This window comes from Seriola dumerili, unplaced genomic scaffold (genome assembly GCF_002260705.1).
Source record: "Seriola dumerili isolate Sdu_G_001 unplaced genomic scaffold, Sdu_1.0 BDQW01000320.1, whole genome shotgun sequence".
Classification (NCBI taxonomy): Eukaryota; Metazoa; Chordata; class Actinopteri; order Carangiformes; family Carangidae; genus Seriola; species Seriola dumerili.
In genome coordinates, this window is record NW_019174575.1 from 12,055 (window position 1) to 25,290 (window position 13,236).

At 41.6% G+C, this 13,236-nt stretch overlaps 1 protein-coding gene across 1 annotated transcript; it reads right to left on the reverse strand.

Moving 5' to 3' along the window:
* Positions 1 to 689: 689 nt before the first annotated feature.
* LOC111231876 (protein NLRC3-like) lies at positions 690 to 9,962 on the reverse strand. The gene is made up of 7 exons (XM_022759138.1): positions 9,943 to 9,962; positions 9,465 to 9,584; positions 6,846 to 7,075; positions 4,826 to 6,617; positions 3,099 to 3,275; positions 1,527 to 1,700; positions 690 to 915 (listed from the first exon to the last, which is right to left on the reverse strand). Exons 1-7 carry the CDS (start codon positions 9,960 to 9,962, stop codon positions 849 to 851), a joined length of 2,580 nt encoding a protein of 859 aa, XP_022614859.1. The 3' UTR covers positions 690 to 848.
* Positions 9,963 to 13,236: the final 3,274 nt, after the last annotated feature.

The following is a 13,236-nucleotide window of genomic DNA, read 5'->3' on the forward strand; positions in this document are numbered from 1 at the left end:
AGGAGTAATGAACCCTGCTGCCATCAGGTGACTGTCGGAAATCTCTGAACTAAAACTTGGAGACGTTTTCTTTTTCCTTTTTTTTTATTGACATTCAGCATCAAACAGATATTTCCATACAATGTGTCTCATATCTCAGACTGAATCTATATGACATAAACTTGTGTGTGTCTCAAATCTCAGAATATGTTTATGTATACAGAAAAGATAGAAAGAGATATGAAAGAGAACTTGGAAACATTTTCAACAGCTGAAGTTTAAAAGTGTTTCTGATTCAGTTCAATTAAAATCTGTCAGGTTTAGATATGAACTGTGCTTTATTTTTAAAATCATTTTTAGATTACATTCAACTTTATTGTCCAACTGTCTCAGTGCAAACAGTATGGGAATGCACATACTCTACTTACAGAGATGAATAAATTACAATGAAGGAGGAAGAAGGAAAGTGCTGGTATTAGACATAATATACTTAATAAACACCTGGATATAAATGTGTACAAGGTGCAGGTCAGATGTGTACAGTATAAACATGAACACGCAGAACGGCAGATAAGAAAACATTTTGCTTGTATGGCACTTATCAAAAATCCTCTGCTGTGACTGATATTTTGTTTTGATTTTCACACATAAAGAGTCACATCTCCTCTTACTTCCTGATTGAGAAATCTGGATCAGGCCATGAGCCCCGCCCACCACCTGCTGGCTCCATGGATATGTCTTGTAATATATAAAAACATCATATGTACAAATTAACACTTGATTTTCATGGGGGGAGTCACACAGGGAGGATGGTGGACTGGACTGTGTGTGTGACTCAGATCAGTTTAGACTGCAGAGTCATCACTGCTTCACATACACACAAACACACACACACACACACCGTCCTCTTCAGTCTCATTTGTATAGTTTCTCCATCTGTGGAGAGAAGCAGACAGACAACAGTTAGCAGCTTTAGACATTAACACAACAGTCGTCTTGATCGAGTCACAGTGACTCTCCACAACTGTGTGATTTCTCACAGTCTGACAGCCAAGAATCTGGGCGTCACATTCGATCCTACCCTCTCAGCACGTTAAAGTTGTCATGGAGACCGCCTTCTTTCACCTACGTAACAGAGCTAAGATTCAGTCTTTTATGTCTAAGACTGATGCTGAAATCCTAATTCACGTCTTTGTTCCATCGAGACTTGATTATTGAGTGATTATAGGTTCAGAGCTGCAGCTACAATTTCAACTACACCCAGAAAATTTGACCAGTTTTATCTTCCCTTCACTGGCTTCCTGTCCACATCAGATCAGACTTTAAGGTGCTTTTAATGATGTACAAAGTTCTACATGGACTCTCTCTTCCATACCTGTCTGACCTCCTGAAACCTTATACTCCATCTCTGTCGGCTGCAGAGTCTTTTCCTATCAGAGCCCTCTGACATCAGACTGTCTGACTCCACTGAGACATCTTTGCTCTGATACTGTGTTTAGTACAACACTGCTGAAAGTACCATGGACTGACTCCATCCCTCTACTGACCTCAGAGTCTCCAGTCTACAGTCGGGACTCTCCACAAGATCATACAGATCCTTCACGTCTGAATCCTGCAGGTGGTTTCCTGTCAGGTCCAGGTGTCTCAGATGGGAGGGGTTGGACTTCAGAACCGAGGCCAGAAAATCACAGCTGATCCTTGACAACCTGCAGAAACTCAATCTGTGTGAAGAGTGAAATATGTAGATGAAAATCATTGATGAGAGAGAGAGAGGGGGAAGTGTACAAAGCATAATGAAGGTTCCACATGAAGATGTATATTAACAATAAGACTAAAAATAAAACTAATAACAATAAGAAGATAATACCTACACAATGCAGTTTCTGGAGAAATTGCAGTGGGAGCGCTGCTTCTGCCCAAGCTGAAGCTAAACTGTGTCGCTGGCTGCTAAAGACAGAGCTACAACTAACTCTGTCCAACAGTCGGCCTGTCTGTTTGTGTGTCAGTTAGAATAACAAAGTGAAATTAATTGCCCAATGTTTCAGGACTAACACTGTACTGAAACATATTTCCAGTGAAAACTGTTGAAATGTGTGTAAATCATTGTCTTGTATTTAGTGTTGGAGCAGCATGTAGCGGGACTTTGGCAGAAAAGTCAGTAAAGTGGTTGATAAACACCACAGACATCAGAGGAGTCTCTAATCAGCTGATTTGAACCAGCATGAGAGAAATGGGGCAGATGGATGGTACTCCCGCCCATTTGAAGGGCATAGTTCAAATTGTGCGAGTCTCTGTGCTTTGGTAAACACGTTGTCTGAAAGAAGATAAATTTGCCTACGTTCTGGGAAAAAATGATGTGTGAAGAGTGAAATTGTTGGCTGTGAGGACAAGTCAAACAAAATGTCTTAAAGCAGTTTCAGCCCTTCTCCCACTCTAGCTGTGATGTCATCCACTCCAACCTCCTCCCATAGACTCCCATTATAAACTCAAAAACTGTCAGAAAAAGCATAAAACTTAAACTGCGAATCAAAAACTATAAAAGATATCAAAAAGCCAAATACACATAAGACAGCTGAAAGTCTCGGGACCCGTTTAAAGTTTAAATGACGTCTCTACCTGAAAGTATGCTGAAGTAGTTCAAAAAGTTCTGAGGATTTTAACATTCTCTCCATTCATTTTCATAGGAAAAAAGCTGACAAAATGTTTGTTATTTCAGAAATTAGGAGACATCGCGCTGAGAAAAGTAATGTCCGTAATGTCCTCATTGAGGTGCACGTTTTGAGATTTGAACAGAGTTTTTGCAACAAAGGGTTAGAGTTAGTGGGACTAGTGGCACGTCAAAAAAGTTGGCGGAAGAAAATTTTGTGAACTGACAACATATTGTGGGATTGCTTTTTTTCAGCAATCCCATCAATAAGACTAGAAAGAGAACTTACAATGCTAATATGGCTAATAATTATAATAACAATAGTAATAATAATGTAATGTTATAACAACAATAATAATGACAATTCATAATTGAATACTGTTAAAAGGATGTAAGAACCACTTAAAATATATATGCAATATTTGCATTAATATATGCAAAAGATTACAACAGCTCCAGTCAGTGAACTGACCTCAGAGTCTCCAGTCGACAGTTTGGACTCTCCAGTCCAGCAGACAGAAGCTTCACTCCTGAATCCTGCAGGTTAGGGTTGTGACTCAGGTCCAGGTCTCTCAGGTGGGAGGGGTTGGACTTCAGAGCTGAGGCCACGACTTCACAGTGAGTCTCTAAGAGCCCACAATAATCAAGTCTGTAATTAGAGAAAATATAAAATCTGTTATAATCAAATCAGACAACTTGTAGTAAAAAATACACTCAATGTATATGATGAGAAAACAAGATAATGTTCTGCTAATGATCTGCTCTTCACATCTGTGGTTCAGATCATCTTCTCTTATTGTGTTTGACACGAAACAATAATTCTCACTGTCTCAGACCTGCAGAGCTTGGATGAATGGGAATCTTAGTTTTGCAGATAAAGGAGGGAAAGTTACGTCACGTTTATGCTTCATCATGTGATTTGATTTGACTCTGTCCTCTGACTGAATCCTCCATTCTGCTCTGATATATTCAGACCTGTGTTCTTGTCTGAAGTCGAACATTTCCGGCAGTTCTGATTCAGCAGCCCATGTGTGTTCTTCCTTCATGTTTAGAAATCCTTTTTAGACTTGAAAATAAACCTTTCAAGGCAAGAGAAAGTGTCTAGGGGAGCCAGGCAAGGGGACTCGCATCGACCATTACTTCATAATAGGCCGAATCAGTCGAGTGAAACCCAGTGCCAGGACAACCACCACAGTCCAGTCGAAGCACAACCAAGTACAGACCAGCCAACGAACTGAACGAACCCGTGATGATAGTTAACCCTTCATTCTGAACCTCCTCATTCACATTCACCTTGGAGCCGGATCCTACTATTGTCATGGATTCACAGTTATTAGGTGAAACTCTTCACCGTTCTGGTCGTGAAACTCCACCCCTCATCTAGACGATTATTAAGTTCAATATCCTGAAGCTAGAGGTGATACATGTCAAGCAGAATGCACGTGTCATCATACAACAGACACAAGTCGAACACAGGAGACATGAACCTGACAGTCAAAGGGAAGATGACACAACTGATTTGGCTGATCCTGTGCTGAATATTCAGGTTGAAATCATGAAGGAACTTTTAGTGATAATGAGAGGTATTCAGCGTCTCATGGATAGATCCTCTACCCCTCATTCCTCCTCTAAATATTCATCCAAATGTGAGTCGTCTACTGGGAAGAGAGACCCTGCACGCAACCTACTGGCAATTCCTCAAGTAGAACAGCAAGCTGTTCAATTTCCAAGTGTTAAATCACCACAACACTAGTCATACTCCTGTCCATCATCCTGTTGCTGTTGCCTTTCCAATGCCCATTTCCGTAACTTGTCAATCCTTGATGTTGCAGTTCATTCACCTGGTCTGCCTCGGCAATCCTCTCTTCATGAGACCTGCTAACTTCTAGCTTTTCTTTAGCACTACCAAAGGGCCACCCACAAAGTCCATGTGTTCAGCCTTTGAATCCTCCAGCTGAAAACTCTACTCAGCCTCTTGTTTCTTTCTCCTGTGCTTCTCACCCAAGCCATTGCAGCTCTTGATGAACGTTATGGGCAACCTAGACAACTGGCATTAAAGAAGCTCAGGAAAATCATGGATCTTTTGGCCCTCACAGCATTTACTGTTATATACAAGTATATACTGTGTTTACATGAATTTGACTAAACTACTGATCTGATCTACTGACCAATAACTATAATGATCATGTCTGGACTCACTCAGCCTTCCTGCAGTTCCTCACAGCTGGGACCAGTCTCCGTCGTCCCTCCCCTGATGTGTTGAACTCCTTCAGGTCCAACTCATCCAGAACCTCCTCTGACATCTGCAGCATGTAGGCCAGAGCTGAGCACTGGATGTCAGACAGTTCCTTCTCTGATCTGTTCCTGGACTTCAGGAACTCTTGGATCTCCTGATGAACTGAGTGATCCTTCATCTCCGTCAGACAGTAGAAGAGGTTGATGCTTCGGTCAGGAGAGATAAAATAACTGTTCATCTCCTTCAGGTTGTTGATGGCTCTCTGGATGGTTTCTGGATCGTTCTCTGTCTGACCCAGCAGACCTCCTAAGAGTCTCTGGTTGGACTCCAGAGAGAGGCCATGAAGGAAGCGAACAAACAGGTCCAGGTGACCATTTTTACTTCTGAAGGATTTCTCCATGGCTCTCCTCAGGAAGTCATCCAGGGTTAAATCAACATGTTGTTTCCTCAGGAAGTTCTCCAGGACCTCTGTCTTCCTGTTGGTGTAACAGTGGAACATGTAGACTGCAGCCAGAAACTCCTGAACGCTCAGATGAACAAAGCAGTAGACTGTTTTCTGGAAGATCACACTCTCTCTTCTGAAGATCTCAGTACAAAGTCCTGAGTACACCGAGGCCTCTGTGACATCGAGACCACACTGCTCCAGGTCTTCTTGGTAGAACATGATGTTTCCTTTCTCCAGATGTTCAAACGCCAGCCTCCCCAGCTTCAGAAGAACTTCCCCGTCAGCCTCCGTCAGCTCCTGTGGACTCGTCTCACGTCCCTCATGGTACTTGTTGTTCTTCCTCTGTGTCTGAACCAGCAGGAAGTGTGAGAACAGGTCAGTCAGGGTCTGGGGCAGCTCTCCTCTCTGGTCTGTGGTCAACATGTGCTCCAGAACTGTAGCAGTGATCCAGCAGAAGACTGGGACTTGACACATGATGTGGAGGCTCCTGGACGTCTTGATGTGTGAGATGATTCTGCTGGACAGCTCTTCATCACTGGATCTCCTCCTGAAGTACTCCTCCTTCTGGGCGTCAGTGAAGCCTCGTACTTCTGTTACCCTGTCCACACATGTAGGAGGGATCTGATTGGCCGCCGCAGGTCTGGAAGTTATCCAGACGAGAGCCGAGGGAAGCAGATTCCCCCTGATGAGGTTTGTCAGCAGCTCGTTGACTGATGACTCCTGTGTGACATCAGACACAACCTCCCTGTTGTTGAAATCCAGTGACAGTCTGCTTTCATCCAGGCCGTCAAAGATGAACAGAACTTTACAGACAGCGAGCTGCTCTGCTGTGACCTTCTGTAATGTTGGATGGAAAACATGGAGCAGCCTGAGAAGACTGTACTGCTGATCTCTGATCAGGTTCAGCTCCCTGAACGAAAGCAGAACCAGCAGACTGACATCTTGGTTCTCCAAGCCCTCTGCCCAGTCCAGAGAGAACTTCTGCACTGAGAAGGTTTTTCCAACGCCAGCGACGCCGTTGGTCAGAACCACTCTGATGGGTCTCTGCTGGTCAGGTAAGACTTTAAAGATGTCGTGGCACCTGATTGGAGCGTCATGGAGGGTCTCCATCTTGGAAGTTGTCTCCAGCTGCCTCACCTCATGTTGGGTATTAACCTCTTCACTCTGTCCCTCTGTGATGTGGAGCTCAGTGTAGATCCTGTTGAGGAGGGTTCCACTTCCTGTTCCATCAGTTCCTTCAGTCACATGTTCACATCTGCTCCTCAGACTGATCTTATGTTGATGTAAAACCTCCTGCAGACCACTATCTGCTGAAAGAGAAGAGACAACGTCAGACTGAAGAAAGACAATCTGAGAATCTGATGATTATTTTCATCAGCTGCAGAAAAACTAAAGACAAACAGAGAAAAGGTTTTAATGTTGTGGTATTTATAATCATCTTAAAGGTCGATGCTGTGTGATGTAACAAATGACTCTGTATAAAACAACAGGTCCTGGTCTCAGAATGATGACATCATCATACAGATGTTCAGTCTCACTTTGTTCAGTGCTGGTCTGACTGGCTGTCTGCAGTCCAGGTCTTGTTCTGGGTCTTTGTCCACACTGGGGACAGGAGGAGTCTCCTGAAGAACCAGACTGGTCCCAGTATGAGGTGAAGCACTGTCTGCAGAACCAGTGTCCACAGCTGGTAGAGACTGGATCCTTCAGGACGTCCTGACACAGAGCACAGCTGGACAGCTGCTCCTCCACAGAGACACCTCTCCTCTTCCTGTAAAGACATTTCTTTATCACTAACATGTCACAGTCACAGGTCAACATCTGTGTTGTGATTGGTTGCCAACCTCAAGCAGGCAGGTCTTGAAGTGATGGCTCAGAATATCTGCAGTGGAATTGTCATAGGTTCTGATCCACAGTCAGAGTATTAACTACAGTGGATTTAGGTTGGTGTGTTCCCACTGAACAGGCAGGAGGCACAGAAGCTGAGTGATGTACTGACGTAGACAGGGACAGCAGCAAAAATGAAGTTTAGTCACCGAAAAAATGCCCACCTAAAAAACCAATATTATTTTAAGTGTTGGTTTTAATTTGAATATTTTTCACCACTTTATCTTGCCCTCAAACAGACCTTTCTTTTGGCACCACATTCTCTCAGCTGTTGAATCCCGGTCCCACGTACAATTGCACTCATGCCGTGAACTTCATGGTTAATCAGGTGGGTGTTTTTTAAGTTGCTAAAATGCATTTTTTCTGCTGTCATCATCCACAGCAGTACATGGCTCCTGGCTGCTTCAGGTACAGGTACATACACTGACTGTTGGAAAGGCAGGAAACTGTTGCACAGACGCCCTCTTGTGGCAAAGGTGAGCAGTTGCATAATTAAGCTCATGGAGCGTGTAAATCGGTGCGGTAAGAGGGATTTCTTACTGGAAAGACAATCTGGCATCTAAGTGGTGTGAGTTGTGTGCGTCTCTGACAAACTGATTAAACCAGATGTTTCTGACTGAGCGGATGGTTCTACAGCCTTTCGCTGCCTGTTGGTGTTTGTTTGTATTGTTGTACAGAGGCTAAGCTGGTGTACTGACCATGTGGCTTGCTTTTATGCTGCCAGTTCGAGTAGAGGTGTTAGGTTGAAATAATGTTGGTATTCTGTGTAATATGGAAAGTTGTTAGTGTGTAATTTATTCCTTCTTCCATGTATACAATTGGGTTATCAGGACTTTACTGTTTCTTCTGTTAGTTATTGATTAAGTATATGTGCAATGGCGACCACATGCTAGTAATTTTCATTTGTATTCTGAGTAACAAGCAGTGTCATTTGATTATATGTGGTTTGAATTTTTCTAATATTTGTCTTCCTTATATTTGTTCTTGCCTTAGACCGCACAGTGTTCACCTCTCACCTGTAAGAGTGAATGGTTGCAGAAATGTACTGTTGTGTTACAAACCAAGTCAGTAAAGAGTTAACTGAATCTGAGTGTCCTCCGTGTTCTGACGACACCCCAAGGCGAACGCCACTCTATCTACCATCACCTATGAAGTCCTAAGTAGTCACCGATCCAACACTGACTATGACAACCCCACTTCAGATGATAAATAAGTAATATGGACCGTCCTGAGGGCAGACACCAGAGTAGAAGACACAGAGAAAAAGTAGAGGAAGACGAGCGGAGAGCGGCAATCTGCTGCTTGTTGAGACCTTGATGGACAATGAATGAAAAGTGTTTTGGTTTCTGTTTGTGTTTATTTGTTAACCTACAACTGAAGCAAACGCTGAGCTCAGTGCTCGATTGGTAACACATCAAAAACAGCTCCTTCGATGTGAAGACACTTTGGATTCATGTCCTTATTACTTTGTCTCCCAATGGTCTTAATGATCCGTTCTTGTAAACCTCTCCTCCTGAAAGCCGATCTCTTTGACTGTCAGACTTTCACTGATTTATTTAGTGGTTAGTTAGAATCAGATTCAACAGATGTGGAGTGACTTCAGGCTGTAGAGTACCTTTATAAAGTTGCATTTCTTCCTCCTTCACAATAGTGGGGTCAAATTAAATTATGACTATGAACCTAATTGACTGTTTCTTTTAGTCTATTGACTTATGTGTAGTTTTATATTTTTATGCCATTATGCCATCCATCCATCTATCCAACTTCTTTCGCTTATCCCAAGTTGGGTCGTGGGGGCAGCAGGTCAAGCAAATGTTTTCCAGCTCCTCCTGGGGAATCCTGAGGTTTTTCCAGGCCAGATGAGATATATGATCTTTCCAGCGTGTTCTGGGTCTCCTACCAGTTGGAATATAATAATATACAGTATAATATAAATAATCATTAAAGTAAATCATTAAAGTGTCTCCTCCAACATGGAGACACTGTGTTTCTTCTCTGTCCTTCTGTTCACTCACAGGTCTACAGACTGGGGGAGCGTTCAGAGCTGTTCATATGAAATCAGCTGATTGTGGGCGTGTCTGATTCCACCTATGGAAACTGGAGAGGTGGCGTTCAGGCTCGTGTTCGTGCACCAACTCTCAGGTTGATGAAACAGTAACATGAGAACGCTCTGCTTTATAAATCTATTTATTATATCTATGTTTATGTTTCCTTCAAATATTTCTGTAACTGAATCATCTTCAGCTCAGTTTAAAGTAGAAACAGTCTCTTACTGTGAGTCTGTGGGTCCAGGTTCATCACTGAAGACTGGAGGTTCTTCTTTAGACCAATCACTCCTCACAGATGGACAGCTGGGTCCTGGAGACTCTGCTCTCAGTCTGTGGTTCTGACCTCTGCAAACACAAACATGTTTTTAATCATATCACATCGATCACTGATCAATTCTCTGATGACAGATTTAGGGCTCCCCGAAAAATTATTTTGACCGTCCCAAAATTAATGTAAACCGTCCCAAAACCAAAATATTGTTTCTTTACTTTGTTAATATCAGACACACACAAAATTTTATTAGTGTGTGTTTTTCTTAATATTCAAGGATAGAGTGGGAATAAAAATCAGCCTTGGACTTTTAACTTGGACTGTCCTCTCAGAATCCATCTGGAGACACCACCACATGTGGCCTGTGCCACACTTACAAGAATCAAGTAGTAAACAGAGGATATATTAATTACGATAATTTGTAAACTATACATGAAATAGAACTGGCCCATTGAACTGTAGTTCTTTTTTCACTTTGCTCTGTGTAAGTTAGCAGAGATTATAGTTCATATCATATATATATATATAAATAGTTCAATATGGAAAGAAAAAAGTCCGAATATTCTTTGTTTGGATATTTTCTCAGGAAACCAGCGACCTCAGCAGCCAGTATGAATACACTGAAGTTATTATCTGCGTCACTACAGCAGCTGTAACAGGAAGTGAGTGTGACTGCAGCAGCTCTGCACTAAACACTGTTAGAGTTTAAAGGTCTCTTACTTAGTGTCTGAGGGTCCAGGTCCATTATTGAAGTATGGAGGTTCTTCTTTAGACCAATCACTCCTCATAGACGGACAGATGGGTCCTGGAGACTCTGCTCTGTCCTCATCACAAACACTCATCTTCAGGACTTCAGTCAGTCTGACAGAGAAACCAGTAAAACTGACTGTGAGATAAAACACAAGAGTCAAGACAATATGTTGAAGACACACACAAAAATACCAGGAAACACACACACACACACACACACACACACACACACACACACACACACGCACACACACACGCAACACACATCACACACACGCAGCTTCTTATTTGGTCTTTTCCTCTCAGTGTCTTCATGTGGACAGAAGTTCACTTTGACTCTTCTTCTCTCCTCAGAGAGAAACTGACTCAGAAACTTTGACAGTAAAAATAATAATAATTAATTTAATTTAATTGATAACAACTTGACTCACAGTAGTGACACTGGGTGTTAGTTGATGGATCCGGATCAATAATGTTCATAGGATTTTACATGGAGCTACTTTAGTATTGTAAGAAGTGGGGGAAGTCCATAGTGGTGGAAAGTCATCAAGTACATTTACTCAAGTACTGTTCACTTGAATATTTCTTTATGTTACTTTATACTTTTACATTTCAACATCTCAAGGCAGATTTGGCTTTTTCCTTTAACAGTAACAGATTATTGATACAAAAGATAAAGCTGATAAATTATGACGTATTAATAAATTAAGCTGCTCAAAGTTAGCTCCGCCTTCACCAGCTGTCACATTAATGCATTTTCTTTAAATAATTATAACAACAACATTATTTAGAAACGAGACATCCTGCATAATGAATACTTTCAGTACATTTTGGTGCAAATACTTTTTGAATGTAAGACTTTTAAGTGTAACAGTATTTCTACACTGTGACATCGTTACTTCTATCTGAGTACTCCTGTTTAGATCCAGGCTCCGCCTCCCCGGGACAGAAGTCACACAGCTTTATTTCACTCATTAGCTGTACATTATTACGGTAAAACTAAAACTCTCCTCTGTGATATTTAACCTTCACTCATCGTTTCAGCGTTTAACTTTAATCAACAGTTACAAGAAACTCTTCAGAAATATTTTGCTACCGCTCAACAACACTGACCCATGACACAACGTCACCAACAAACAGTCAGTAGGAGTCACATCAGCAGAAAACAGCAGTGATGGTAAAAACAGTCTGGTGTCATTAAGGATCATTCTGCTGTTCTTCTACATCTCTCTCATCAGCTTCAGGAAAAATATGCAGGAGAAATAAGTCAAACCAGCAGCCTCAGTATGAATACACTGAAGTTATTATCTGCGCCACAACAAGCAGCTGTAACAGGAAGTGAGTGCGACTGCAGCAGCTCTGCACTAAACACTGTTACAGAGAGTTTAAAGGTCTCTTACTTAGTGTCTGCAACACTGACTGTGAGAAAGACGCCACACAAGAGTCAGGACAATCTGTTCAAGAGAAACACACCGAAAATTACAGGAAAACAACACACACACACCCACACACACACACACACGCAAACTTCTTATTTGGTCTTTTCCTCTCAGTGTCTTCATGTGGACAGAAGTTCACTCTGACTCTTCTTCTCTCCTCAGAGAGAAACTGACTCAGAAACTTTGACAGTAAAATAATAATAATGTTGTTTTAACACTCACCAGCCTCAGTCGACAGTTTCCTGCTGCTGCCCTTTTAAAAATGGCGTCTGAACAACAGAGACATCAGCTGAATACTTTCACTTTTGACTCCTCCTCCCCTCTGCAAGAGATCACATGTCTTTGTTTACATCTGTGTGGTGTGTGTTGTGTGTGTGTGTGTTGTTGTGTGTGTGTGTGTGTGTGTGTGTGTGTGTGTGTGTGTGTGTGTGTGTTGTTTACCAGTTACATGAATTTCCCCTGGGGGATAAATAAAGTATCTTTTCATCAAGTTGTTTAAATTAGTTTTAATTTCATGAGTCTGTCTGTTAAAATTATGACAGTTCTTTTAACTAAATCTAACTGTTTTATAGATTTACTAAATAATACACTATAAATGTTTATCATGACAGACAGACATAAACAATAATAATGGATGTATACAGAGAAATTAATGGTCCCTTTGGTGTTTGACACTGATCTCTAAAAACAGGCCAATGAATGAATCTATCTATCTATCTATCTATCTATCTATCTATCTATCTATCTGTTTATCTGTTTATCTATCTATCTATCTATCTATCTATTGATCTATCTATCTATCTATCTGCTCGTGGATACGATATCTCAGTAACACAAGTGTCCACCAGGACTCAAGGATGAACTGAGTAGACTTTGGTGGTCAAAGGTCAAAGGTCAAGATGACGTTGACGTCATAAAACACTCTGTAGTCATTACTCCTTCACACAAATGGTTAATATCTTATATGACTCTGGATAAACAGGGACCTGAAACTAGTCCGAGTGGCGGAGGGATACAACCGCGAGGAGGTGATTCTAGTTTTACTCCCAGTGAGAACGACTTCATTGACTATGGTCTCATCATTGTTGGAAAAATTATGATACTTTATGACTAGATAAACATAATTATCCTAAAGAAGAACTGTACACATCCTGAAGTGAACTTTTCATATTATAAAGTTGTGTTTGTTTTCAGGACAGAAATCATCAGAGAGGAGTGGAGTGACCTTGGCTGCTCTTCCCAGCTACTGCACCCACACATTAGCTATGATAAGGCATGAATCAAGTCTCTATTGAGTGACCCTCATATCAGCAAGGATGTGAGGTCACTCTCATATGTTCTGTGTATAAATCCTGTGTGAATTTTGTATTCCTTGAACATTTGCACTGCGAGCTCTTTGTGTGTAACTTGTTCCCTTGCTGCAGGAATAAATATCCTGCTCTTGTGAATTTTCAGATGGTGTTCCTGAGTTTATTTGATCATTTTCCTGACAACTTGGTCCTTCGAGCCGGATCTCAACAACCTCTCCTACTGTCCA